Source organism: Protopterus annectens, chromosome 1.part1 (assembly GCF_019279795.1).
Source record: "Protopterus annectens isolate FY-2018-M chromosome 1.part1, PAN1.0, whole genome shotgun sequence".
Lineage (NCBI taxonomy): Eukaryota > Metazoa > Chordata > Ceratodontiformes > Protopteridae > Protopterus > Protopterus annectens.
Genome location: NC_056726.1, coordinates 407,320,237 through 407,346,790, shown reverse-complemented (window position 1 = coordinate 407,346,790; position 26,554 = coordinate 407,320,237). Strand labels below are relative to the sequence as shown.

At 42.0% G+C, this 26,554-nt stretch overlaps 1 protein-coding gene across 1 annotated transcript in view; it reads right to left on the bottom strand.

Annotated features, from left to right (window-relative positions):
* Window positions 1–263: 263 nt before the first annotated feature.
* Window positions 264–26,554, bottom strand: part of LOC122805367 (interferon gamma receptor 1-like) — a 612,289-nt gene continuing 585,998 nt past the window's right edge. Inside the window, exon 7 of the mRNA XM_044075464.1 lies at window positions 264–1,446. Within this exon, the coding sequence (XP_043931399.1) occupies window positions 949–1,446 (498 nt within the window). The 3' untranslated portion in view covers window positions 264–948. The remainder of the gene's footprint in view (window positions 1,447–26,554) is intronic.

The window sequence follows — 26,554 nt, the reverse complement described above, 5'->3', positions numbered from 1 at the left end:
TAGCAGAGTGAGTACATCTGTGCCAGCCTTTGCCAGGTGTGTGTGTGTGTGTGCATCTATCAAGTCTCTGTGTGTCAGCTGCTTGGAGCAGGAACACAAAGCACTGGTTTCACAGAGAGAGTGGTGGAGGACTTTGCTTGGACACTTGGCTGAGGACTCAATCTACAGCTGTGCCAGTGGGGAGTCTTACTGGGGGCTTGGAGAGACAGAGGGAAACCCAGCCCCCGTACTGAGTGTGTTCCCTGTGTGCTCTTAAGGGAAACTGTGCTTGATGCAGAGAGCTGCATATGGAAATCCTGAGTGTATCTATTTTTCTTCCAAGTGAATGTCCCTCACCAGTGTCAGTATGGAGGATTCAGGCTCCTTGATTACTAGCTCGCAGGAGGGGACATCACAGGTAATATTCACAAGACAAGGAAGAACTGGTCTTCCCAAATGGCGTTCTGCTAAAAGGAATGCAGAGAAAGCAAGCTACTGTTACACGACGCTGTATGGCTGCATTCATTTTTTGGGTCTCAATAACCCTTTGCAATTCATTCAATAATGCAACAATCTACATTACAAAATGGACTACAGGCTGAATAGCACAATCCTGATGATATTAAGTTGGTACTAATACAAGTTTTGCATCACTAAATTAGATTACATAAGATACAAGGATCATGGTGTGTATGACTAATGCATAGCTCATTAGGAAACGGGTCATCCAACCTTATTACAATGGATAACATCTTAGATGAAATGTGTAGTTCTAACAATACAGACATACTGATGAAATCATCAAGGATATGCCTGAACCTTTAAATTGCTGATTTAACTTCACAACATTTCTATTAAGTCTTTCTAACAGCCTTCAAAAAAGAGAAGGAACTGCCTCCACGTTTCCATACTTGGCTCAATATAGCCATGAAGAGAGAGTCATAGCAGTGTAAGTACTAGTATCATAATTCAACTTTCTGCAGAAGCACTTTGGTTAGTATTAGTTTGTGTCAACTTGTAACCAATAACTGTGTCTGTGGTAGAAGTTTCTATTAAAAGCTGTATGGGAACATGAGCTCTATCATAATCAGAAGTCCGAACAGGAATACAAGGATCATTAACACTTTGCCAAGAATTGTTATTTTCACTCGTTTCTACTACGCTAATTTCAGAACTGTAAGGGCCAGATTCAGAACTGTAACGGCCAGATTCTACAGAGAAGTGTCCCGAATTTATATTATATTCTTCAGTAGTACCAACTATCTCAGTAATGATACTTGTTTCCACTGGGGCAACAGTTTTCTTCACTTCACTATCTTCATTTTCAGGATCTGGTGATTCACCTCCATAGAAAGGGCTGCTTTCATCAAATTTGTCAGAAGATTGCCCCATTGTCACAGCTGATAAGAAACCATCAGGCCTCGATCCATTAACTTGATATATGGAAACGTTTCTCATAACACTGACCTACGGCAACAAACAGCAAATAAAAGTTATACAAATCCATGTATTCAAACTAGAAAATGGCACTGAGCAAAATGAAATAAGATTCTTAATTATACACAACGTACAGTGCTTGTAATAAAGTTAACTTGCTGATTTACCCAAGGAATTAAAAAACTCTGAATCCTGTACATAAATAGTTTCAATAATGAAAAAATACTCCTTTACAAGATGCTACACTGTGCTCCATGTTTATCTGCAGGCCATACTTAGAACATACAACTTATTGATAATATTCTGAATACATATACAATGGAAAGAGACCACTTGTATATAGAAAAGACTTCCAATCCTAAGATGCATCAGTTCTAGCAGATGGCCTTTGTGATGGAATATTAAAGCAATAAACACAGGATCATTTACAAGTACACAAAAAATATATAAATTCGTCTCTGTAAAAATATGTTATGAGCTCTGAACATAAAGCCAGTAACATACAATGTTAAAATAAAATTAGTGCAACATGCAGAAAACATGGTTTACAGTGGCAACATGCCAAAGTTGCAGACATCGCAAGTTGGAAGGTCTGTCAACAGGAAAATAAACCTTTTTCAATGAGTGACATTCCCCTTTTCCAGAGATGCATCAACCACAGAAACAATTATATTAAGAAAATGCACAAGACGAAACCCACTGCATAAAAAGTAGTTACAGTTGTGCAAGTCCCACTTTAACAGTAGATGTTTGAATTTCTTCATTGCTGCAGCAGCCTATGGATAGTGTCCTGCCAAGGACACAGCACCTTGATAGCTTGCCAAATCTCTAATTCACCTCCCTGTCACTCTGGCCACCGATTATACTTCCATCCAAAAAGGGTGTGGCCTATCAACCCCTGAGAAACAAAGACTGATGGTTCTTGGCTCAGGACGAATCTATCGGTAAATCACCATAAAAATCATCCAGACAACCATGATAAGAGGTTGTGTCCCACCTCAGACATCTACAAACAGGAATAGCAGGTGGGTGCGTCTACTGCAATAGTGAAGAAATTGACTATATGACTCACCTGCACTATGTTCTTCATTCTCACTGCTGCAGTACCCTATTGGTAGACTCCCAAACCTTACCTTACCTGGGAGGAGGAAGGATAAGTGCCCAGGAGCCCCTGGAGAAGGGTCCTAGCAAAGTCTGTCCTGGACCTAGAGAAGAAATCCAATTTGCAGTGCTTTGTACAGTTATGAACAGAAAACCAGGTTGCTGCCTCTAAAATACTTTGAGTCAACCCCTTTCCAGTATGCCATCAAAGAGGAAAAGGCCCAGGTAAATAACATTGCCTGGAATACTTGTACCATGGTGGGAATAGCAAAACACAACTGTAGAGGACAGCCATCAGGTTATAGTCTTAAGACATGGGTTGGCCTTTCAGTCCAAGCAAAGAAAGAAATAGCCTTTCAGCCATCCTAATGGACTTGGCTCTGTCAAGGTAGTACCCGACCTCCCACTGCACATCCAGTGTACACAATCTTTTCTCCCTTGTTTTTTTTTTGTTCTGGGAAGAAAACTGGGAGATTGATGGTTTGACAAGGTAAAATAAGAAATTACGCATGAATGTGCATGATGCAACCCAATCTCCATGAAAAATGGTAGGGTTCACCTATCATAGGTAGGTACTAGGCTATCGGCCCAACGACCTAAGTAAGCCTAGCCAACTAGGTGTACTGGCTTACGCCACCCAAGAAAGTTAATTTCCTGTGCCCCTGTCGAGCAGAACCACATAAATGATCCACGGGGTGCATTTCCTATTTCCCATCCACTCAAGATTTTTCTTGGAGTGCTAATAAGAAACTTTGCTTGACATAGATGGGTAGCTTGTTCCAGAGTATAGGAAGTCTCTGGGACAAGAATCTATCCCTCCAGCATGTCCTGATTATTGTGGTGACAAGGTTAGGTCCCTAGAGTGTGCAGCTCGAAGGGATTGGGATTTCTTTAGGTGTAGCATGTCCAACAGCTCTGGGTTTAACATAGCTTTATATATGTTAGGCAGAGATCTCCTCTGAGTAGGCGATATGCTACAGAGTAAAGCTGGAATTTTTTTGAGATGGTCAGTGTAGATGATCTGTTTGAGGCCAGTAATCTTCTTTGTGAGGTACTTCTGTGGCCTTTCCAGCTGCTGCAGATGTCTTGTGATGTACATTCCAAAAGGGGCATTGTACTCTATAATGGGTCTGAGTGCCGAGTAGATGGGAACAATGATCTCTTTTTTCCTGGATGAGAACCCTTTTGTGATGGTATGCCACATAGGATTTCCTGACTACTGTGGTGATGTGATTATCAAAGGAGAGACTACTGTCCACCTAGGTCCCAAGGTCTCTTATCACACATTCAGCGTTAAGTAGACTAACGATTGTGTGGTAGTTCATGGGTACAGAGTTTTTACCGAAGAAGATGATAATGCACTTTTTGGCATTGAGCTTGAGCCCATGCCTCTGACACCAGGCATCTGTCTCAGTGAGGCCCTTCTGTAGGATGTCCACATCATTTGGGGACTCTGCAATGGCACCTAGTTTGCAGTCATCTGCGAACATAGTTAGCCAGAGGCCTTCAGGAGAGGTCCCAGGACTGAACCCTGTGGTACTCCACTTGTCACTGATTTGAAGTCAGATTTGGAGTCTGCAACTTTTAGTGTGGGTTCTGTCAGTGAGCCAGTTGGCAACCCATCTTGTCACGTAGGGATTTATACCTAGTTTAGTGAGTTTAGCTATAATTTCAGAATGGAGGATGGTGTTGAAAGCCTAGACAAGGTCAAGACAGGCTGTGTGAGCCACCTTATGAGACTCTGCAACTCAGATACTTGATTTGCAGATGTCAGAGCAGCAAGAAAAAACTATTTTCTGAGTAATGAACCACAAATTAGTCAGAAAGTACGGTTCAAAAGGAGTTTAGATCAGTCCTACAACAAACTGATATCCGATATCCCAAAAAGGAGGACTTTGTTTGCAAGGGGGTCTTGTGTAATATTCTTTTCAAAAAATGTTTGACCACAAACAAGACAGCTGTTCTTTACACAAGCAAGCTGAAATGGCTGTGAGATGCACGTAGATGGAAACATGAGGCAAGCTATCTAAGTAGCTCGTGTAAACATTTTAGAACCAGAGGTGCTACTTCCTTTTCAGGACCCTGTGACTATTAAGGCAACAACTAGAAAATCGTTTCCATATGCCAACATAAGACTATTTAGTAGCTGGTTTTCTTGTCCCCTTGAGTACCTGCTGTACTTACCTGTGAAAAATGTGACCAAAAGGTATTAAAATGGAATCATCCAAGCAGTCAATTGTAGACTATTGATGTCTGGGCTGTATAAAACTCCACATGCACTGTGTGAGTACATCTTGCCTGTGAGGAAGCTTGTTATAATTGCCCTTGGCCAGTGAGGAAGCTTGTTATAATTGCCCTTGGCCAATTCCATAAGAAAGGAGAATCAATTTTGCCTGGGTCAAAAAAGTCACCACAGTGGTTTTTGGTATTTTTTCTGCATCTATAGAACTACCTTAGAAACCATTAGAAAGGGTGAAAGCATAAAGGGACATTTCTAACCGAGGGAATATTAGAGCATCTGTTCTCCATGCTTGGCAAAAAGGTAGTCTCCATTTTAAATTTTCTAGTTAACTGCTTTGTAAGCAGGTGAACAGATATGTCCCACACATCTGGATCAAGTCCTAGAGCATGCCTGTACTGGGTTTCAACTTGAGGGCTTGTCCAGGATCTACTTTGTCCATCTGCCACAATGTTTTGCTCTAATGGCATGTAGGAGGCCTGAGTCATCACAGAATGCTGAGGAGCCAACTCCCAAGCCATCAGTGCCAACAAGAAAAGAGGATATAACCTTGTACCCTTTATTTGTTTAGTTATTTTTTCAGTGTTGTTTGTAACCAACCATAAAGGACTCAAAGCCCACAGACAGTGCAGTTTTCAAAGCATTAACCACTGCTAGCATCTCCTTGATGTTTACTACTTTGGCCTGTTGGAAAAGTCTCAAACCTTGCACTTTTGCTCCCATGGCAACCGCATCCTAAGTATAATTCGAAGAGTTCATCTGGACAGATTAGACAGGGGTTGGAAAAGACAGTCCTGGAATGACAAGTCATTTCATCCCTTCGTGACTGCAATTCTCACTTTACAAACCCCAGCACAAGAATCTGAAAGACCAAGGGGTATAAGCTCTGGGTCCAGGAATTTTTTTTAGGTTCCACTGTACTTTTCTAATGTGTAATCTGGCAAATGACATCATGGGGATAATGGATACCAAATGGGCTAGACTCCTCAAAACTTCTTTTGCCGGAGCTTGAAGCTGTTCAGAAAAAGTAAAAAGATCTGCTGGTAAGCAATTAACTTTTCTGTACATATCATACACCCCAAAAAGACTTTTGCGAAAAGGTGCAGCACAAGACTTCTGTATGTTCAAGTGAAATCCCAGACGCGACAGGTAGCTGGACACCTTTGTTGGACTCCAAACATCTGAGAGAAGACTGCATAAATATGCAAGTTATCTGAATGAAAAATGTTGTGCCTTGCAATCTGCAGTGAGCCACCACTGAGGCTACGCAGTTTGTGAACACTTGTGGTGCAGTGGACAGCCCATATGGCAATGCAAAAACTGATGTGACACAGTTACCTCACACCTTAGATACTTCCTGAAACTGTGAGCAATGGGTATGTGATATTTCTGACAAACAGTGCTACTGTAAGGCAAAGGTCTGGAAGCAGTGCAAGCACTGATTGTATAGTCACCATCTTGACTTTTGGAACTTTCACATAAAGGCTGAAAAAAGACAAATCAAGCATAGGTTTCCAAGTGAGCTCCTTTGGTAAAGATATCTTAGAATAAAAACCTTTGCCCATGTGATTTGCAGATACTGTTTCTATGACCCTGCTTCTAGCATATGTTGCAGCACTGATGGAAACCGGTATGTCTTATTGGGTGGATGTGGGAGAATTCCCTTGAAAGGAGGAGGGAAGTCCATCCACTGCCAAGATAATCCTTCCTGCATCAACTTCCACATCCATCTGAAACTATTTGACCCCATGCTAGGAGACTGGGGGACACCTGGCGTGAGAGAGGTAGGTAAATTGAGGCAAGAGATGTGGGTAAGGTGTTCTGATACCCAGGACAGTCATTCATTAGCTGGTGCTTGACATTTTTTGGGAAAGTACAGTTGTGCAAGTCCTACATACCTTAACAGCTGATGTTGGAAATTGTCACTATCTGTGATAATCTGGGTTATCTACCAAGGTACCTACTGACCAGCTTTCAAAAACTATGGGCAGCTGAATGGCTGAGCCTAACCATAGTGGGAAGCCTTCAGCTGTCATAAAAAGTGAGTGTTCAGGCTTTTTCACCTCTACAAAGAAGGAAAGTACCTGAAGCCAGAATCATTTAGCAAGAGTAAATTCACAGCCAATCACAATAGCATACAAAAAACAAATTCAACAATAACTGAATCAGAGAGGCTGAAACCCACTTCAGCTATGCACTACCTGGGGGGTGTGGCTGGTGGATGGTGCCACTGAGACAGTGGGGAATTTGAGCATCTACTGCTACAGGTAAGACTTATGCAACTGTACTATGTTCAGCATTCCTTCTACCTCTGTGACATTATGGGGAGATTTCCAAAGCTTGCCCTGCATGAGGTGTGGAAGGATAAGGCTGCATGAGTCCCAGGAAAATGGTCTAGCAAAGCCTGCTTTGGACTTTGAAAAGGAATTGACAGGCTGATAAGGGCGGAGTACAGAGGTACTATAACTTCCCTGGACCAGGATGCTATAGCCTTGCTTATAGGTTTGTAGGGGTTTACTAGGCAAAAAACCACAAGGGTCCTTTTAAGCTGTCAAAAACAAAACTCCACGGTGTCCACAACTCGGAAGTTTAAAATCTATTTATTAAATTTTTCACATTTTTAACTTTACTGATTGGGTCACTGACATCACTTATTTTACACTGTTTGAAAAAGGGTTTAAATTCATCCCAAGACACAAAGGGAACATAGCAGAGACAATAATTGATTTAACATTTTTTACTAGTAAGTTGAATTTGTCCTTCCTTAACAGGGATGGTCCGAATTTCATGGCAATACAGCCATTTAAGAAAAAAAGAATTTTTAAACCCCCACTTCATAGAGCACTGCAGATATTTGAAAAAGCTCGTGAAGGGGACCTTTATGCCTTATATGGTGGCAAATTAAGGAGCCCACAAAATTTGACTAATGAAGGTTAGATGTCCTATCGCGGGATAAATCTATTAGGGTAATGAAACCCGATAAAGAAGGAGGGGTTATGATAGCGATGCAAATGGACTACACTAAAAATTTATAAAATGCTTCTTGATGCTCTTTACACCGTTGTATCTAGGAATGAAATCAAAGTAGCCTTTAGAAAGATGGCTCTATTTTTGGAAGATGCCCTTTTTCAAGGAGTATTTACTCCTGATACGGATCCAATCATTCCAGCTGCATTTGGTATCCCTAAATTACACAAAAATTGAGGATCCACTGTAAAGGCTCACAGTGGCAGCACAAGGATCAAAAACATACCCCTTAGCTGTGTACATCGGCAAGAAAGTTAAGCCTGTACCGAGTCGGTACCCACACATTTTATGTGATTTGTGGGATTTCTTAGCCAAGTTAGATGTATATTCTTGCAAGGAGTTAACATGTTTGACTGTGGATGTAGTGGAACGTTTTTTCGAGTATTCCCCATCAAAATTAGAATCTTTTGAAGAAATACTTCTAGAAAGTAAAATGTTTGATGATCGGGGAGTCCACTTCTTAGTGGACTTAATGGAATTAGTTTTGACTAACAGCTTTCTACACTTTGAAGAGGAATGCTTTAAACAAATTAGTGGGATGGCAATGGGGGCAGTGTGAGCCCCCATTTTTGCCATTGTTAGGTTGGTAGAAAAATGTTACTCAATTCCAAATTTTCCCCACTAGGGTTCTCCTACTCCTGATTTTTGGATGACTTGTTTTTTGTATGGAAGGGCGACCCTATGAAAATTGAACTATTTCTGAGTTAACAACGGCATTCTTAAGGTTCACCCATAATATGAATGCATATGATATACATTTTCTGGATATTCGTCTTAGAATAAAAAATGAAAAATTAGTGACAAGTATATATAGATAAGAGACGTTTTCCAATTATTATCTCCATTATGAAAGTGGGCACCCCATACACTGTAAGAAGAACTTGGTGAAAAGCACAGTTTATCAGAGCAGCTAGAATGAATTCAGACGAAGTTCTGTTTGAGGAAGAACAAAACAATATGACTTCTATGTTTTTGGACAGGGGTTACCCCCTTGGAAATGGTGAAAGCATTAAGGAAGGAAGTAGAGGAGAACAGGGGAATGAAGTTCCCATGTATTTTGGGCAAACCAGATTTATTATAGAGTATTGGGTCAAGCACTTATAAGGGCCCCAATACCTTTTAAAATGCCATGGTTATTAAATACAAAGAACTGAACCAAAGCTTAAGAAATATAACAACCCAGAATTGGGCAATCTTGAAAACAGATGAGGAGCTCTTTTAACGTCTAGGCAGTAATCCTACCTTCACATACAAAATACATAGAAACGAAAGGTTTACAGGTTCCCAAAGACAGGGACTACCAGGTGTGGAAGGTGCAATTACTGTCAATATTTTATTGATAAAGAGAATGTTACCCTGAACAATATTTTTTAAACTGTCATTTTTAAAAAAGGTGACTAACACCGGTGGTTTGGTATATTTGGCCCTCTGTAATTTGTGTCATTCATTTTATGCAGATAAAATGGACAGGAAATTGTCTAAGAGAATTTACGAACATCTATGAGACATAAGGACTAACCAAAAGAATGTACTACTGAAACATTCCTGTATATGCGAGGGTTTTAAAAAATTAGTTTTTGGTATTCTCGAGATAGTCCCAAAAGATGACAGAGGAGGAGCTTGGGAAAACAAGACTGAATACAAGGAACTCCTCTGGCAACTTAGACTGGATGCTGTGCAAAAGCCTGGTCTGAATGAACATATTTCAATTAATTCTGTATTAAAAATGAGAACAGCAAAATTGTGATGTTTTAGTAACGTTGTAATATTTTATTCAACATGGTTTTACAAGTTTGCACAACACATTTTATCATGTCGTTATTTTAAGAGATTATTGTATGTTTTTGTAATACACAGTAAATATTTGTTAACGGTATTGATTTAGGATAGTAAGGTGTTTAATTGGATTACCGCAGTGGTGGTGCTGCGGTAGCGTTGTCGCCTCACAGTAAGACGTCGTCCCGTTCGATTCTCAGCTAGAGCGTCTTCTGTGTGGAGGCATACTTGAATGGGGCGTGCCTTTGTTGAAGGTTGTGCGTCAGGGTTGGTAACCCGGTACGTAAAAATCCACTACCAATCATTAGTGGACCGGAGTTCTGCTGTGGCGAACCCTAACCGGGAAAAGCCGAAAGACACAAACTTGCATGCCTCAAGAGGTATACAAGAGTGATTTGTATTATGGATTAGTAGTTCTGAAGAAGTCCAGTGATAGGACGAAAGCACTCAACATTTGTCTTTAATTTGTAACAAACATATTTTAAACTACCCCAAGTTGTAGACACCGTGGAGTTTTGTTTTTGGTTTTACTTGTGCTGCTGTGCTACATGGGTTACACAACTATATGATTAGTTTTTAAGCTTAGCCATGCATCCCAAATCTCTGACAAGTTTTGGTACCTTTGACAGTTGTAAGCAGGGACTTGGGAGATGAAACATTACAAGCAGGATAAGCTGAGTGACAGAATTATTTTTCTTACTATATTTACATGTTTGTTGAAGGCCAGATCACTGTCTACATACGTTCCCAGATCCCTAGCTACTGAATCAACACTTAGGAGTGTTTTACAGATGGAGTAATTAGCTTGGGTAGACAAATCCCCAAAGGGCACTACAATGCATTCCTTCCCATTGAGTTTTACTCCATGGCTTTGGCACCAGTCATTTGTGTGAGATCCTCTTGTAGGATGCTGGTGCTGTGAGGGGAATATGACTGCTCCCAATTTGCAGTCATCTGCAAACCTGGAGAGCCAGAGGCCTTTGACATTAGTCTTGGCTTTCGAGCAATAGATGCCAAACAGGAGCAGGCACAACATGAAGCCCTGGGGTATTCCACTGGTGACAGGTCTCCTGGTGGAGCTGGTCTCACTGATCCTGACTTGAGTACTTTCTGAAAGCCAGCCAACAATCCAGCAAGTTATGTAGGGATTTATGCCTAGTAACGAGAATTATCGGACCTGGTATTGTATAGAATGACTTGACCAGGGCAAGATAGGTGGTATGCACCATTTTCCCCTCATCCATAGTGCCTTACTGACCAGCTCGAAGCAACTGGGGATATTGTTGGGGTCCAACAAATCAGTGTTTTGGGCCATCGCGAGTGCCACCAGGACCTTCTCCATGTTTATAGTGTGTGTGTGTGTGTGTGTGTATGTGTGTGTGTGTGTGGGGGGGGGGGGGTATTCTAGAAGCAGGTGAAGTAAGGGCTGAATTTATCAGCCAACAGACTATGTCACCCTGATCAGTGAAGGTTGTGCCATTTACCAAAAACATTCTACACACTGCTGAGTAGTACCTTTACGGATCCTGACATACCTGAGGATGGTCTTATGATGGTCTTTAGCCTGGGAGGCTATCCTGATCCTGATCTCATAACTGCCTTTGTTGGACTTTATTAGACCTCTCAGTTTCTTTAGTTGAACCAGACAGTTCTTCTCTCGAAGAGAGTTGGTCTTTTTGATTTTGGCCATTACTTTTTTCTTTTGTTATATACCGTGTTACGGTAAGGATTCCACCAGTGGGGTTTGTTTTTGGTGTTAGATCTAGGCTTACTTCTGGTAAGTATGGCAGCCTCAGTGCAGGCATTTACAAGTTTGTACAGGCTTTCTGCAAATAATTCTGCACAGGTAGCTGCATTCTCAGGATTTGGGGAGCTGTGAGTTTTGACAAACTATTGCTTAATAGAATGCATTTGCTTTAGAATAGCTACTAACTGTTATGGGTTAAGTTGGGGTTTTTGTGTTGATTTTTACTTCAATGGAGACAGCTTTGTGGACTGACCTCACCAATGAGGAAGTGACATGAGGGGTGGGGGTGCAGCATTCTCCCACACTATAGTACCAAATCCAATGCGTCTGATCGTCTGGTTGGAGTGGGCACTGTCTAATCCAGATTGTTTGTGTTGCTAAAGTCCAGGGAATATTGTGTCTGAGTTAGAGCCAGTGCATCTTTCCCAGTCAATAAAGGGGTAGTTAAAGGTTCTCATGAACTGGGTATTTGGTTGGATGGTTAGTGCCTCTACAAGGTCTAAGTAAGAGCTGGATCATACAGGGTGACTTGTAGCTGGGCAGGACATGGTAATTAACCTTGTCTATGGAGACTTGGATGAACTCCAGGGTATCATCCCTGTTTAACCGACCTGGACTTGTACTTGTTGCTAATTGTTGCTAATGTAGTTAGAGATACCTTCACTTTTAGGCATCATCTGTGTTGCTGTTGGTCTAAATGTGTGGAAGGCACTGCTGGATTACTTTCTGTAGCTTTAAACCAAGTCTTAATAACAACACAGATGTTTATGTTTATATTCTCCTCAGTAAGGCTGGCTTGTAGAGTTTCTTGATTAGCCTTCAAGCATGAAGCAGTAACACCTTAAGGCTGCATTGGGTTTTTTTTTGCTATATTTGTAGTGTTGTCATTTTGCCAGTATGTAAAAAATGCTCAAAAGGGGTGGGTAAAGTTTTAGCCACTATCCAAAAGCTCAAGGGGACAAAGGTGCAGACCACTCTTGGCAATGCAACCATGTTAACTATGTCCTCCCATGCTGGTAGACATTTAGACTCTCTGGAGTGACACCAGAAACTAATCCAATTATTAAATTCAAATCACTTTATGTTCATACTGTGGCATCATCCTTGGGGAAGGTAGATTGCTGCTAGATGAAAGGCAAATACACATCTATGACATATTCAGAGAGATTCACAATGTCTCTTTTCATATAGTTCAGTGAGGTATTGTCGGGTCATTTGCACCCACATGGACTATGATGGAATCACATTGGTACCGAAGGTGCAGTAACTAAAGTGTGTGCATGACTGTGTGGATCCTAGCTCCAGATAGGCAACTAACCATTATCTTCACCATGTCCATCCCAATGAGAGGGGCATTTGTGTGTCATACAACAGACACCCCTATGACAACCAGGATGTAAAATGTTTGCTTGCCTTCTGGACTTTGTTCATGGGGATCACTGGGAGTAGGCTTTTATGTGGTGTTGCTTTTGGTGTGTGATTTAGTAATTTTTAAGGATATATGTTGCCGTTTGATGGCTTAGGAGGTCTTTGAGATTTGGAAAGGTTTCTTTTAAGTGCCTCAGCATAAGAAAGTCTGTGTGTATGGTGAGCAGTGTGTGTGAAGGATGAAGTGTGTATGTTCTTGACCATCTTTGTGAGATTTTTGCTTCCAAGGAAGTTACAGTATGTATACCTCTTGCATAATGTGTCAGATTAAAAGGTTGTCCGAGTACATGAGACAATTGCTACATTGTCTCTCCATGCCAATATCTACCAAGCCGGACACATGACATTAGGAAATCGCAAATCCATGTTGACAAGACCTATATTACAGTTGGATATTATGGTACGAGACTTGGTTTTATTGGGGTCACCTGAGTGGTGTCTACGATTAAAGTTAGGTGTTAGATAGGGCTATGACCTGATATTAGTGTTGCCTGAAAAACTAACTAGTTGTCCTAAGCTTAGCTCCATGCAAATCCTTTCTGTGTTACATGGTAAAGTCCTATGTACTAGCGTTATAGGTTTGCTAAAATACAGGGTACCGATAACTGCCACTGCTCTGCACAAACAATCCTAATTTTATCAGACAGAAAAAGATGAAAACTAACTTCTGTGCCCTCTGGCCAACAGAGTACTACACTTTGTGGTCCCTGGAGTACATCCCAACTCAGAAAGAACAGGTAAACACCTGCCACAAGATGGATGATTCTGTGACTTCTTAATATAAAAGCAAAAAAACGTAGCTCTCATCTGCAGATTAATACCAAAACAACCAAGTCCTTAAAAGCCCTCTGGCTGATGAAACAATCTCACTTTAATCCTCCCTGTGTGCTTCCCAACTCGGACAGACCAGGCTACTTTTCTACTGCCACTAGAATGCAATCCTAGCTTTTTTAATTAAAAGACACACTTTAGTCAGCCAAAAGTGAAAAAGTATCAGAAACAAAAACAATTAGCTACAAGTAATTCTCACTTAAGCCTAAGAGTATCCCAACTCAGATAGATCAGAACTACACCTACTGCCATGAGAAATGCATTCCCAGTCTTCTTAAAGAACACACGTTAATTAGCCACAAGTGAAAAGGTACCAGAAACAAATCTAACAATTAGCTACAAGTAATTACAGGATAATTCAAAGGTAGACAAGCCAGCAATGAGGAGCACAAAACTAAGGCAACTTCAATGTACACTAACAGCCTAATGGCAGGGACTTACCGCTTTCTTCAAGTGGAAACCAGTAAGACAAGCAGAGGAGATAAGATTGGGAGGAGCTTCTAGAGCCAGGTATACAGAAGATGATACAGAGGAGCTTCCAAGACCAGATATACAGTAGGGTGGGCAGCTCAAAATCCTCAAAGTTTAAAAGCACAACAGGGAAAGGGGGTAGGTAAGTGAGAAAATTTCAGAAGACAGCTTGTAAAAACAACAAAATCAGGGCCCACTCACATCTATACACAGGACAGAAACCAACTGAAAAGCAGCACAACAGACTATAAAAATGCCTTAAATTAATAGCTTTAACTTCAAATAAAGAACAAACTAAACACACAAAAAGTACAGTTTTGTACCTACCATAAATGTAGATGTTCGAGGATTCCATTGCTGCAGTCCTTACTATTGGGTATAGTCCGCATCCAGTCGGCCCGAATACCAGAGTATAAGGCTGACGTCGGTCAGGGCGCATTAGACTGACGTCAGTACGTCAGGGTACTAATGCGCATGACCGGCGTCATATCCTCAGTCTTTTCTTGCCCCAGATGTCAGAAGACCCTAAAAAGACAAGGCCCAAAATACCTGCACCAAAACATGAACAATATATACAAAAATATAAGCAGGTAAATCACCTACACAACCACCCCTAAACACAGAGGGGAAGGAGGGAAGGTAAATTGGACTGCAGCAATGGAATCCTCGAACATCTACATTTATGGTAGGTACAAAACTGTACTATGTTCTTCGTCTTCCATTGCTGCAGTCCTTACTATTGGGTAGAATCCCAAAGCAGAGGTAAGGGAGGCTGGCAAATCATAAAGAAGCAGGAGCTGACAACATGCCTTGCAAAACAGCTGTGGCAAAACCAGCCCTAGACTTAGAGTAGATAGGAAGGTGATAATGCTTAGAGAAAGTATGCACTGAACTCCAAGTAGCTGCTTCCAAAATATCCTTAGTTGCCACCCAGCGTAGAAATGCTGTTGAAGTGGCAGTAGCCCTAGTGGAATGAGGCCTAATCCCAGCTGGAACCTCCTTGCCATGATGGGAATAACAAAATGCAATGCAAAAGCCAATCCACCTAGAAATAGTTTGTTTTGACACAGGCTTGCCCTGTGAACTCAAAGCAAAAGAAACAAACAACTGCTGAGACTGCCTAAAATCCTTAGTCCTGCTTAAGTAATAACGCAATTGCCTGTGTACATCTAAAGTATGCAAAATCTTTTCCCCTTTATTTTGGGGGTCTGCATAAAAGGTAGGCAAATGAATAGTTTGGTTTAAAGCCACACTAGAAACCACCTTAGGCATAAAGGAAGGATTAGTGCGTAATGATACCCTATCCTTATGGAAAATCAAAAGGGCTCGACTGCCATAAGGGCCTGCAACTCAGACACCCTTCTTGCAGAAGTAATAGCCAACAAAAAGCAGTCTTCCATGACAAATATTTCAATTCAGCAGTAGCCGCAGGCTCAAAAGGTTGTAGAGTAAGTTTTTCCAACACAAAATTGAGATCCCAAGCAGGACTAGGGGCTCTCTGTGGGCGTCTTATAGTCTTAGCCCCTCTAAGAAACTGCTTGAACAAAGGATCTGAAAACAATGGTGGGTCACAATCATAGTGAGCTGAGATTGCTGCAGCATGAATCTTGATGGAAGAGAAGGACAGACCCTTGTCCAGTAACTCAGTAAGATATTGAAGAGCCATACTCAAATTAGGCTCAGAAATCTCCAAATTCTTTGCTTTACTCCAAAATAAAAATCTCTTCCATTTTGCTGCGTACACTTTCCTTGTACTAGGTCTTCTAGCTTCCATAATCACATTTAAAACTTGTTGAGGAAGTTGAGACCTGCTGTGTTTCAACACAGAATATGCCAGGCTGTCAGATGAAGAGAGTGAAGCTTGACATTGAGCAGATGACCGTCCTGCTGGGATAACAGATGTGGAATCAAAGGTTAAGGCCATGGAGGCTTCTTTACCAGACTCCGTAGTAGAGGGTACCAGTGTTGCCGAGGCCAATCTGGAGCTATGAAAATCATCCTTGGCCTGTCCTGTCTGACCTTTAACAGTACCTTTGGAAGAAGAGGCAGAGGTGGAAAGGCATACAGATGAAGGTTTGTCCAACTGAAAGACAGAGCATCCACTTTCCAAGCTGTGTGATGAAACCCCTGTGTGCAAAACTGTGGCAGCTGGTGGTTTAGTGGAGAAGCGAACAGATCTATGTCTGGAGTTCCCCATGACACTGTCAATTTCTGAAATACATGAAGATCCAGTTTCCACTTGTGGGGATCCATGATTTGTCTGCTTAACACATCTGCTAAGGAGTTCTGTGCTCCTGGCAGAAACCTTGCCTGAAGAGTTAGGTGCAAGCGCGCAGTCTCCCATAAAATCATTGCAAGCGTGCATAGAGGATAAGAATGTGTTCCCCCTTGTATGTTGAAGTACCACATGACAGTTGTGTTGTCTGTTAGAATCAACACCTGCCCTGGAAGAAGTAATTCCTTGAAAGCCAGCCATGCGAACTGGACTGCTAACATCTCCTTTATGTTGATATGTAGATGCTGTAGTCTGGCAGGCCACTTGTCTTGTATCCACTTTACATTTAGATGAGCACCCCAAGCAATGTCTGAGGCATCTGTCGGTAAAATCTGACTCGCCTCTGGCCGGGTCACAGAGAGTCCCTTGTTTAGGTGACATTCCTGAGCCCACCACAAAAATACTCTTTGAAGGCAAGGTATTATTTGAATGACAGTGTCTAAATCCTGGCAGTGCTGTGTCCATACATTTTTGAGATACCATTGTAACTTCCTCATATGCAGTTTGGCATTGGGAAGCACCAGAATACAAGATGCCATGAACCCTAATGCTTGAAGGACTGTCTCTGCAGTCAGCACGGACTGATGAGATAGTTGATGGAAGTAAAGTGACAGACTCTGGTGTTTGTCCGGGGTTAAAAAGGCCATCTGGGCTGCTGTATTCAGTCTCACACCCAGAAAGCACATGACTTGAGAGGGTACTAGACTGGACTTTATTTCGTTCACAGAATACCCTAGGCATCTTAGCACTGCTATAAGATATTCCAGATGCTGTAGAAGGTCTTCCTTTTCTTGAGCCAGAATCAGGCAGTCGTCTAAATAAGGATAGATTTGAAGTCCTTGTGGCGAAGTAAGCTATCACTGGAGCCAGAACCTTTGTGAATACTCTGGGCGCAGTAGATAAGCCAAAGGGCAATGCAGAGAACTGATAATGAGAATCTCCAGCTTGAAACCGCAGATACTTCCTGTGACTTAGCCTGATATGCACATGAAGGTAAGCTTCCTTGAGATCTAAAGTTACCATCCAGTGATCTTTGCCCAGCAGGGGAAAGGCTGTTGTAACGTCAACATCTTGAACTTGGGAATGTCCAGATAAGTGTTGAGGAGAGATAAATCCAAAAGCAGTCTCCACGTGTTCCCCTTCTCTGGTACTAGGAACATGCGAGAATAAAATCCCAGGCCCCTTTCTGACACAGGGACTGGTAGAATGATGTCCAACACCCAACTGTCTTGAGTAATTAAATCCCAATTTCCTTCGAAAAGAGACAGTTGTCCTTCAAAGGAGCTGCCAGGCGAGAATCTACTGGCAGTTGAAAAGGCAGGTCATTGGGTCTGTTTACGAAAGGACTGACCCCTGCCCTCACCAGAAGTCTGAGCAGGTGAACTCCTGTTCTAGGCCTAAAGAACCTTGAGCCCTGCCCCTACCACGTCTAGACCTACCCTAGACTGGGAATCATAAGCAGGACATGTCCACCCCTTAGCAGGCCAATTTCTACTAAACTTGGTGGCTGTACCTGCAAAAATCTTTAACAGTTTGCATAGACTTAGCTTTGTCCTCCATTTTCTTTAAAACTGCTTCCACAGGTGAACCAAACAACACATCAGACTGTAAAGGAGCATCCAAAATCCTTGTCTTAACATGCTCAGCCAAATTTTGATCCCTCAACCAGGCATGCCTGCGAAGAACAGAACTAGTGGCAGCCACCCTCGAGGAGGCCTGCACAGCATCAAAACCACATTGCAAAGAATGCTTGCCCACTTGTTCAGACACATAAACTAAATCCAGCAAGTCTTTACAATCAATACCTTCCGCCAAAGCATCCACCTTAGATTTCAATTGTGAAAGGAGATAATTTTGATATTTCAGCATGTGAAACTGACAATTCAACGCTCTCATGGCTAGAGTGGAAGAAGTATACACTTTCTTACCCCACCTATCTAACCCTTGCCTCTTTGTCAGTGGGAACAGGATTTTTAACCACAGAGGCCTTAACACCTTTAGGCCCCTGAGAAACAGTTTCTGGGTCCGCCCTAGGACTCTTAAACAAATACTTATGAGCTTCGGGCACCCTATAGTACCTATCAGGTTTAACAGGAGCAGGAGGCAAAGAATCAGGGTTCAGGGAAGCCTCTGCAAAAACATCTTCCACCACATTCAACACAGGAGGTATAGCTAAGGGCCTATGCTGGGGAAAAACAAGAATTCCCTAAGCCTCTTCCTGGAATCAGAGTAATCCTGGCCTTCCCATTTAAAGTGCTCCCTCATGGAATGCAGAGTCTCTGAAAATGAAAAATCCTCAGGAGGAGAAGCCGAAGGAGTGGCATCATCCACATCAGAATCAGAATAATGAGGATACTCCTGCAAATCTTCCGCAGAAGATTCAGAAGCCCCTGAACCCTGTTCAAAACTGTCAAACTCTGGTTCCACTCTAGGCCTCTTATCAGGAGGGCCCATAGAACCTCTAATCATAGTAATCAAATCTTCTGCCATTTTAAGCATATGTTTCTTAGGTACAGAACCCGAAGGCTAGGAGAAGCCCCTACTGAAGCTGAAGTTGGCCTACCTCTAAAAGAAGTTTTGGCAATAGAAGGAGAGGCTCTAACTACTTTGGGAAGAGAGGGAAGAATAGTTACCTGAGAAGCCCCCTCAGCCTGGCCTGCCTCCTGAGAGGGTACATCCTGTAACAGTAAAGTTTCTGCCTGAGACTCTATAGAAACTCCTGGCAAAACCTCTGGCTCCACTGAGCCATCTAAAGAACCGACGTCCAGGACTGCCGGTTCATCAACCCTAGGCTTCGCTGTTTTGTCCTTGCGCTTCTTGGATGAAGCGGGCGTCGGAGCATCCGACGGCATTTTATAATTACAACGCTTCCCAAACACTAATCTGGCACAGTCTAACCTCCTCTTAATAGTGCGTTTGTTAAACTTAGCACAAGAGTGGCAACCAACAACGTCGTGCTCAGGCCCTAAACAAGGTATACATAATGTATGGTAATCCCTATGAGGTATTTGTTTCCCACAAGAAATACAGTTATTCACTTTTCTGACATCCGGTTAAATACTGAGGCAAGAAAAAACCAAAATGTTCCCCAGCGGGTACTTAGCCAACTCTGATTCGGTCTGAAACTCCGGTTTGGAAATATTTCAAACGCCAACCTGCACTCGCAAAATTGCTTCTGCATCGGATCACGCGGCAAAAAAGACTGAGGATATGTCGCCGGTCATGCGCATTAGTACCCTGACGTACTGACGTCAGTCTAATGCGCCCTGACCGACGTCAGCCTTATACTCTGGTATTCGGGCCGACTGGATGCGGACTATACCCAATAGTAAGGACTGCAGCAATGGAAGACGAAGAACATCTGATTTAGATGGCAAGAGGAGTGTCATATTTTAATTACAGTTTAAATGTTCTTCCCTGGAAAGAAAACATAGTCCAAATGCTTAATTTTCAAGCTTCCAACAGCCCCAAGAATATGATGGTTGGGAGGATGGCATAAAGGGCTGGGAGGCTGTCATAATGGTTAATGTGTTTACCTTACAGACACAAGGTGCAGGGTTTGATTCTCAAGTGGAGTAATTAGACAGGCTTAAATGTCCCACAAGGGCAGTTAGCCAGTACTAAACTATAAACCTATGGCTGTCTGCTTGTGTAATGCAAAATACTGATGGGGGCTGGACCAATTACCACAAGCTCTAGTTAGAACATGTACAACTGGCCAAAGCTGGCTATTTGTTTTAAGTTTGAAAAGGGACATCACCGAATTATATGAGCAGTATTAATAATTCAATCAGAAAAACAACAATGGGCAGATACTGTTTAAAAAGTGAGCAAAACACAATCTTTAAAGAAGCTTGCGGTAATTGTTTTTTGGACAATTCCATTAAAATGGAGGAAAAAAACTTTCCCTGGGCTAAAATGGGGTTACCACAATGATCTTTGTTAATTCTTTCTGAATGTTTAGAAGTATCTTGGTAATCACTGGAAAAGCTGGAAATGCATACAGAACATTCCTGACAATGAAAATAATAAAGCACCTCTCTTCCAAGCATGGCTGCATAGATGTCTTTAACAAAATTTTTTTAGCTGTCTGTTTTGAAAGAAGACATCTATTTGAGGTGTTTCCCACATCTGGATCAAGTCCTGGAAGACATCTAAATGGAGCTTAGAGTAAGGGTATGTCCTGGATCTGCTTAGTATGCCACTCTGTTTTTCTCTGATGGAATGTACAAGGCTTGAAGAGTCAGAGAACGGTGTAGGGCCAGCTTCCAGGCCATCACTGCCAATCAAAGAGGGTATGACCTTGTACACCTCTTACTTGTTCAGGTACCACATCATGGTAGTGCTGTCTGTGACCACTAGAAGAGGACCCAGATCTTTATGTGGTGAACTTTTAAGGCATGAATCACTGATAACATCTCTTTTACGTTTATGTGTTTTGGCATGTCCTGAGGATCCTACAAGCCTTGCACTTGAACTCAAATGGACACTGCTCCCAATGCAAAATTTGAAGAGCACATCTGGACTGACTGGTCTAGGGATCAAAGAGAGAGAGGGTCCTGGATTCACAGGCAGGTGATCCCTCCACCACTGTAGTTCCAGTTTCATGAATCCAAGTACTGGTACCCGGAAATTCAAGGGATGAAGGCTCTGGGGGCCAAACATTCTTCATTTTTCTCATGTATAGTCTGGCTAGTGGTACCATGAGCAACATGGATGCCTTGGGTTCTTGAATCTTGAGGTGCTCTTTGCTGAGGTCACATTAAGGAGAGAGAGAAATCCATGAAAAAGCCCTTAAAAGACAGAACTTGGTCTTCGGTGTAGGCCATCAATTTTACTGTCCATCCAACACCCCAGGAAAAATTTGTTGACTGTGTGAGGAAAGATTATTGAAGCCTAGTAGGGAAAGGAGGGATGCGACCTTGTCTAAGAATTCCTAACAAAAATTTAAGTTACAAACGTTTTACTCAATAATTGGGACATTCTGAGAAACAGTCATGTGGTTGTTAATAAACTGGGTGATGCACCTGTTTTTTTATATAATTCTTATATAAAAGAACTAAATCACTTAGGGCTTCTTTTAAAAACAGGGACAGTCCTTTTTTTACCTAATGCCTCAGTTTTGAATGATTCTCTAATAGGAATGTTCCCTTGCAGTTCATGTGTTACTTGTCCATATATTCATACAGGTAGTTCATATGTATTCAAACATAATAATTTTAAAGTTACATTTAATGGCTACTATGATTGTCAATCTGAATGCGTGGTATATGCTGGTGTGTGTAATTCGTGCCCATCGTTTTATATTGGCAAAATCATGAGAAAATTGTTTTCGAAGATTAAAGAACATTTGCGGCATCAGAAAGAAGGACATAAGGAATGCTCTGGCCAAACACAGTTTGTCATGTACAGACTAATGGTTTTACTTTTTTAATTTTACAAATAATTGAATCTTTTATGGGTGATACAAACACACTACTTGAAGTAGTGGAGTTGTTGTGGCAACTCAGATTCAATGCAGATTCTCCACCAGGCTTTTAATGAGAATCTGAATTATAAGTATGTTCTTAGATGGCAACACTAGTTTTACAGTTAGCAGAATTTTAATGACTGACATTTTCACAGTCTATTCACAAAGGTTTTCTTTTCTGTGAGTTCAAAACGTTCTTTTGACTACTGATTGGCACATGTATATTACTGTACTCCTACCAGACAGATTTGTTTGTCAACATCCACTATTGGATACTTATTGTGGTTTTCACATACACTTGTCATTTTGAAAAAGTTCTTGTCACATAATAAAAGAACGAAAGCTAATTCCACTTGTTCCTTCATTCTTTCGTTTTAAGAAGTTTTTGAAGTATATGATTATATATTTTCCAGTTTAAAATCTGACATTTTTAGTGTGTGCTTATATATATATATATATATATATATATATATATATATATATATATATATACACACATATATATACATATATACATATACACATATATATATATACATATATATATATATATATATATATATACACACACACACACACACACATATATATACATATACATACATATACATATACACATATAGTACAGTTTTGTACCTACCATAAATGTAGATGTCCGAACAGGATAGCATTTGCAGTCCTTACAAATGGGTTGTCCTGTCGTCAGGCAGCCCTTCGGTCGGCCGGATTCCAAAGTCTGGGTCTGGCCTCGGCTGGTGTCGCACTTCACCCGACGTCATAGCTGCAGTTCTTCGGGTATAAAGGCATCAGCCGACGCCATCTTCCTCAGTGTTTCTTGCCCCAGATGCCAGTTGCCCTCTTGGATAGCTACATTTTTGGATAAATGCCAATGTTTCCAAATAGTAGAAGGCAAACAAAAAATTATCATGTATGTACATATATACAAACAAATACACCATAAGAGATCCCCCCCCCCAGCTAGCTATTAGGTGGGCAAATACCCTAGGAGTACCACAGAGGGGAAGGAGGGTGGGTAATCCTGACTGCAGATGCTATCCTGTTCGGACATCTACATTTATGGTAGGTACAAAACTGTACTATGTCCTTCAAGGATGCATCTGCAGTCCTTACAAATGGGTAGAATACCATAGCCAAACTAGGGGAGGAGGAAGAAGAAATTATGGTGTAGTTAGGATCCCTTGCAAAACAGCAGTGGCAAACCCTGCTCGGGATCTAGAGTATAAAGGTAAGTTATAATGCTTGGCAAATGTATGCACGGAGGTCCAAGTAGCAGCCTCTATAATGTCCTTGGTAGCCACTCCTCGTAAGAAAGCTGTAGTAGTGGCTGTAGCCCTTGTAGAATGAGGCCTTATGTTCTGTGGAATTTCCTTTCCATGGTAGGAGTAACAGAATCTAATGCAATTTCCTATCCACTTGGAGATTGTCTGTTTGGAAATTGCTTTTCCTTCCCCTCCTGTTGCATATGCTACCAGAAGCTGGTCAGTTTTTCTATTGCCCTTGGTTCTGTCCAGGTAGTAGCGTAACTGTCTATGTACATCCAATGTATGCAGCAGTCTTTCCCCCCTGTTCTGTGGATTGGGAAAGAAGGTAGGTAGGTGGATTGCCTGGTTTAAAGACACTCTGGATACCACCTTAGGCATAAATGTAGGATTAGTTCTCATGGACACTATCTTGATGGAAGATTAGGAAGGGTTGTACTGCCATTAAAGCCTGTAGTTCGGAAACCCTTCTTGCTGAGGTAATTGCCAGCAGGAAAGCAGTTTTCCAGGATAGGTGTTGAAGATCTGCTGTTGCTGCTGGTTCGAAAGGTGGAAGTGTCAATTTTTCTAGTACAAAGTTCAAGTCCCATGCTGGCAATGGTGGTTTCCTAGGAGGTTTTACATTCTTAATTCCTCTGAGAAACTGCCTGAGTAGAGGATGTGAAAAGACAGGTGGATCGAAGCTGTATTCTGCAGAAATAGCTGATGCATGTATTTTGATGGAGGAATAGGACAGGCCTGTATGGAAAAGCTCTGCTAAATACTCCAGGATGTTGGCAATGTCTACCTTTGACACATCTTTGCCCCTCTCGGTACTCCAAATGAGAAACCTTTTCCATTTTCCTGCATAGTTCCTTCTTGTTGAGGGTCTGCAGGCCTCAAGGATAATGTCTTTAACCCTTTGGGATAAATCTGGGTTAGTTGCTCTTATGTAATGTTCCAGGCAGTCAGTTGCAGAGTTTTCAGGTTTGGATGCAGGATGTTGTAGTCGCTCTGAGTTAACATCAAGGGAATCAGGGGTGGTGTCCACATTCTCCCCGGGGACATGCTCCTTAGTAATGGGTACCAATGTTGTCTTGGCCAATCTGGAGCTATCAAAATTATCCTTGGACGTTCCTCTTTGATTTTCAATAGCACCTTGTGCATCAAAGGAAGAGGTGGGAATGCATATGCTGTCAGGCCTTTCCAACTGAAGGATAGAGAGTCCACCTTCCAAGCAAGTGGGTGGTATGTTCTTGTGCAGAATTTCTTGAGCTGGTGATTGAGTGGGGATGCGAATAGGTCTATTTGTGGTAGTCCCCATTTCTTTGTGATGGCCTTGAAGACGTCCGGGTGTAGCATCCATTCGTGAGCATCCGAGGTAGTTCTGCTTAATATGTCTGCTAGGATGTTCTCTTTTCCCGGTACAAAAATTGCTTGTAACTGAATGTTGTAACTCAGAGCCATATTCCATAGGTCCAGGGCCATTCGGCATAGAGGGTATGAATGAGTGCCCTGTTTGTTGATGTACCACATGACTGTGGTGTTGTCTGTCCTTATCATCAACTGGCCTTCTTGGAGGAATGGTCTGAAATTCTGGATTGCTAGTTGTACTGCCAGCATTTCTTTTTGATTTATGTGCAGGTGCAGCTGCTCTGGAGTCCATAAGCCTTGTATGCACTTGTCCAGCATGTGGGGCCCCAACCAAGGTCTGAGGCGTCCGCTGTAATGGTTTGGCTTGGTTGAATGCTGTGGAAGGCAAACCCGGTTTGACTGGCATGCCTGAGCCCACCATAGGAACTCTTGCTTCAGGCATGGAATTAGTGGTATTTCGGTTTCTAAGCTGTGCCTGTGTTGAGACCATAAATTCTTTAGGTACCACTGTAGCTTTCTCATATGTAGTCTGGCATGGGGGACCAGGATTATGCAGGATGCCATGAAGCCCAAGGCCTGCAGTACTTTCCTTGCTGTTAGTTTGTTCTGCTTTGTTAATGCCAAGAAGTAGAGAGGAAGTTGTTCTTGTTTTTCTGCAGTTAGGAATGCCATCTGCTTTACTGTGTCCAATTCTGCACCTAAGAAGGTTATTGTTTGGGATGGAATCAGTCTTGACTTTGTTATATTGACTGTGTATCCCAGGGCCTGTAGTAAGCAAATGACTCTTTGTAAGTCTTCTGTTAGCTTGTTTTTGTTGTCCGCTTGTATCAGGCAGTCGTCCAGGTATGGATAAATTTGGATTCCCTGAAGCCTGCAGTGAGCGATTACTGATGCCAGGCATTTCGTGAACACTCTGGGCGCAGTAGATAAGCCAAAGGGCAATGCTGAGAATTGAGAATGCTCTGATCCTGCAAGAAATCTGAGGTATCTTCTGCAATTTGGTCATATGGGGACGTGCAGGTATGCCTCCTTGAGATCTAGAGTCACCAGCCAATACTCCTTGCCCAGCATGGGAAGAAGTTGCTGTAGGGTCAGCATTTTGAATTTTGGAACAATGATGAATGTGTTTAAAGTGGACAGGTCGAGAATAGGCCTCCAATTTTTCTCTTTTCTTGGTACCAGGAATAGTCTGGAGTAAAATCCCTTGCCTTGTTCCATAGATGGCACCCTTTCCACAGCTCTCATCCTTGCTAATTGAGCTATTTGTTTTAGAGCTTCTGTCTTTTGATTTGGTGGAAGGTTTGGCATTCCTCTTTTTCCTGGTAAAGTGTGGAAATGAAACCTGTAGCCTTGGTCTATAGTTTGCAAAATCCACTTGTCTCTTGTGATATAGTGCCAGTTTTTTGAAAATAATGCTAACTTTCCGCCTAAGGGTGCTTCTATTTGTTCCCTGGTAGGCGGTGTCAAAACCAAGTCACTGTGATTGTCCTGTTGCAGTGGTAGTGGTTGTGTCTGTGCCTCGTTGGTTGTTACCTTGCCACTGGCGCCCCTGTAGGCACCTCCTCTGGATTGATTTCTGCCTCTTGAACGCCTATTCCTGCCTCTCTGAGTTTTAGAGGAGTCTGGAAAGGACCAATTTTTGGAAGGCCAGTTCCTGCTAAACCTTGGAGGCTGAACCTGTAAGAAATCTTTCACTGTTTGTACAGATTTTGCCTTCTCTTCCATTTTCTTCAATACCTGTTGGGCAGGAGAACCAAATAAACTGACCTTATCCATAGGAGCATCTAAAAGCTTTGCTTTAACATGATCCGGCAGGGCCTGTTCTTTCAACCATGCATGCCTTCTTATAACTGTGCCAGTCATGGCTGATCTAAATGAAGCCTCCAGTGCATCATAGCCACATTTTAAGGAATGGTTACTAACCTGCTGAATGTTACTCACCATTTCTAGAACATATTTCTTATCTAAAGAATCATCCGAGGACAGTTTCTTAGTTAACTGATCAAGCATAAACTCTTGGTATTGGATCATATGAAACTGACAGTTCAATGCTCTAGCTGAGAGAGTAGCAGAGGTGTATACTTTTTTACCCCATCTCTGTAAGGACCTGGATTCCCTTTCAGAAGGGAGAGGGTTTTTA